This window comes from Bipolaris sorokiniana (genome assembly GCF_000338995.1).
Source record: "Bipolaris sorokiniana ND90Pr unplaced genomic scaffold COCSAscaffold_25, whole genome shotgun sequence".
In the NCBI taxonomy this organism is placed as follows: domain Eukaryota; kingdom Fungi; phylum Ascomycota; class Dothideomycetes; order Pleosporales; family Pleosporaceae; genus Bipolaris; species Bipolaris sorokiniana.
In genome coordinates, this window is record NW_006911919.1 from 24,570 (window position 1) to 27,384 (window position 2,815).

The 2,815-nt window shown below is 44.3% G+C and overlaps 1 protein-coding gene across 1 annotated transcript; it reads left to right on the forward strand.

The window, feature by feature from the left end:
- Positions 1-1,754: 1,754 nt before the first annotated feature.
- On the forward strand, positions 1,755-2,610 carry COCSADRAFT_42068 (uncharacterized protein). The gene is made up of 2 exons (XM_007707898.1): positions 1,755-2,391; positions 2,447-2,610. The coding sequence occupies exons 1-2, from the start codon at positions 2,002-2,004 to the stop codon at positions 2,507-2,509; spliced, it is 453 nt and encodes a 150-aa protein (XP_007706088.1). The 5' UTR covers positions 1,755-2,001; the 3' UTR covers positions 2,510-2,610.
- The last annotated feature ends 205 nt before the right edge of the window (positions 2,611-2,815 follow it).

The following is a 2,815-nucleotide window of genomic DNA, read 5'->3' on the forward strand; positions in this document are numbered from 1 at the left end:
GGGGGGGAGGGGGGGGCAAAATCAAAACAAATCAAATCAATAGCGGGGTGCCAAAACGAGTATGTATGTACATATTGGGCCCTCTGCCACGGTAGGTACATACCGGTTACATTAGAAGATAGGAGATAGTATGGCGCTAGCAAGGAAAAAGGTAGGGTTTACCCGGAAACGCCCAAGGATGATACGTACATAACCGATTGGCTGGTCTTAGTACAACCGATGTTAGTTGAGTTCAAATGAAAGAATCGGTAAAGCTACTCGGGCCCAACGGCTGCTGTAGCAGAATTTCAATGAAATTGCCCGTGCTCCGCACGGGCCTATCACCTCAATGATAACGATATATTTCAATCGTAAATCTAAGCTAAATCCATACAAAAATATAATCTTTATAATTTTAGAAATTGAAGATACGTTATTAAAGTATACCCTAGTCAGATATTATCGAAATTGGGCTATTGCAGTAGCTGCTATCGTCGTTGTCGTTGCTATTGCTTGCATCGATTTCACCATCCACTATAGCTTTGTAAGCCTTTTTGATAGTAGTATCGATATTAATACACGACTCTGTAGAAGTAGATTCTGCATAATCTTCTTGAGTACTTGGTTTGCTCTCGTAGTTCTCTCTGGGTCCTCCTGTTCAGCCAGATGGGCCTCGGAACGCCGAACGAGGTTGGAGATCCGAACCGAAACGGTCCGGTTTTGATCGGGGACCGCAACGGCAAACACATATCACACATCAAAAGGACCCTGCGAGTACTAGCACTGGGGTCTCGTGTTATTTAACTAATATGCTTGACAATGTCTCGCGAGCTGCAATTTGAATGCCTACAGCAATAAAAGACTTGGTTTATAGTGAATCCTGTGACCAAGTGGTACGGCTGTCGCTACGTGGAGCCGGCCCAGCCGGTAGGAAGGCGCCAAGAGCCTCTACAGCACATTAGGGATGCGGATGAAGAGAGCCTGTATACTCTCATGCAGTTGCAGCTTCCGGTTTCTGTAAGCAGGCGATCACTGATCCCACGCTAAGCCTCTGTCGCTTAGTGGTAATCTTACCCAAATAGTATTAGTTTCTGTCAGCGATGCGTCTTCTTTTAAACTCTCAGACCAATCAACGCATTATGTTTACATGGCTTAACTCTTTTTGGACGAGCGTACACCAGGTGGGTCCGTGTCCTGCGCGGGATGACAATTGGGCTGTGTGCGCAAAGCGGAAGCTGCAAGTGCATGAGAGTGTAACTACTTACTCCGTACTCAATACATAATCTAGTTAATTAGATTCATGCCGCTTGCGCATCCGAACCGGAATTTTGCTTTCCAGGATTTGTATTCCCACTCCTGTGCGTCTAACTAGTGCGGCAGGTACGTTTCCGTTCAAATAGCCGTTTGTTTTACCTAATTTATAACCGAGATGGCTAAGCTGTAGCTGATGCAAAGTAACTGGCTCCGGCTCGCTTCGACCTGGCTCCGAAAAGCTGTCCCTATTCTATCCCCCTAACTCAGCGAGTCTCTACTTTTTCTCATTGTTTGATTTAACCAGGAACATAGAAGCTGATCCTGCCAGCATTTCTTCTTGCTTCACTTCCTCTACTGCAATAGTTTATCATGGACAATCCCTATCTTATCGATGAGGTGACAACAGCTAAAGCACCTCTTTTTCTAATCCACGGTGGCGGGGGAACCATATTTCCATATTTGCGTATATATGATATAGGCAGAGATGTTTGGGGTATATTTAACCCTAGAGTGAATGATTTCAACAAATGGAATGGGGAATTTACCGATATGGCGAAGACATATGCTTCTCTCATTAAAGAAGTAGCATTGAACATGGACATAATCATAGGAGGCAAGTATCCCCAGAGCAATTCGGATGACTACAATTTATCAATTATACTAAAACTTGCAATATAATATATAGGCTGGTCTATTGGAGGCTGTGTTGCTCTAGAAATAGCATACCTACTTCAAGATGATGACAGCTTGACTGTACGAGGTTTGATCATGATTGAGACCATTTATCCTACATTGAAGGTAGACGCATCAGAACTCCAGCCTCCTGAAATTGTATTCGGTGGAGATACTTCGGAAGATATTCGAAAGAATCTATCGGGACGTATGAGTGAAGCGACGCACATGCTAATGCGATGGCGTAAGTCACACTGTTCGCAACTGAAGATGGAAAATGGAGGACAGCAAAAGGGGACTACCGACTGTACTAAGCTCCCTCCGACTATCTTACTTCGTTCGGTGGAAGATATGCCATTAGAATGGAAAACATTGGGTTGCGGACCACGAGAGCAGCTTCTCGGCTGGCAAGAATATCGAACGGACTTTTTCCAGAACGTCATTAGCGTTCCAGGCAACCATTATACTATATTTGATGAGGAAAATGTAAGTTTCTGTTCCTGCCTTCTTCGAATACGTGATAACGTTTTGGTGGAAAAAGATGCCCAGAATGCTCAGTGCTCTCCGAGAGGCTTGCGAGTCTGTCGTCAGAGTCGTCAGATAGCTTATGTTATGAACTATTGTTGCAACTGAGCATCTGTTGGAGGCATGAACTTTGTTAATAATACCACATACTTATTGACCGTGGATTGGCCGATAGTCTCTATATAAGCAGATGAGACGACGCAGATGATAATAGATCAATCCTCTTCACATTTTTCCTCACGCACCATAGAGTGCGACAACTATGCTACTTACTTAACTAAGGTCCGTCCCTACGTGCCGAAAAACCCTGTGTGCCGAAAACGATCAATCAGATCGCGACGGTTAGAGAGAAGTCCATAATTCTTGCGATCCGATTGATCGTTTT

Excerpts from the sequence above, each read along its gene's own strand:
- COCSADRAFT_42068 (XM_007707898.1), top strand. The coding sequence starts at position 2,002 with ATGATTGAGACCATTTATCCTACATTGAAGGTAGACGCATCAGAACTC. Across the intron at positions 2,392-2,446 it reads CTATATTTGATGAGGAAAAT|ATGCCCAGAATGCTCAGTGC; the intron begins GTAAGTTTCTGT and ends TGGTGGAAAAAG.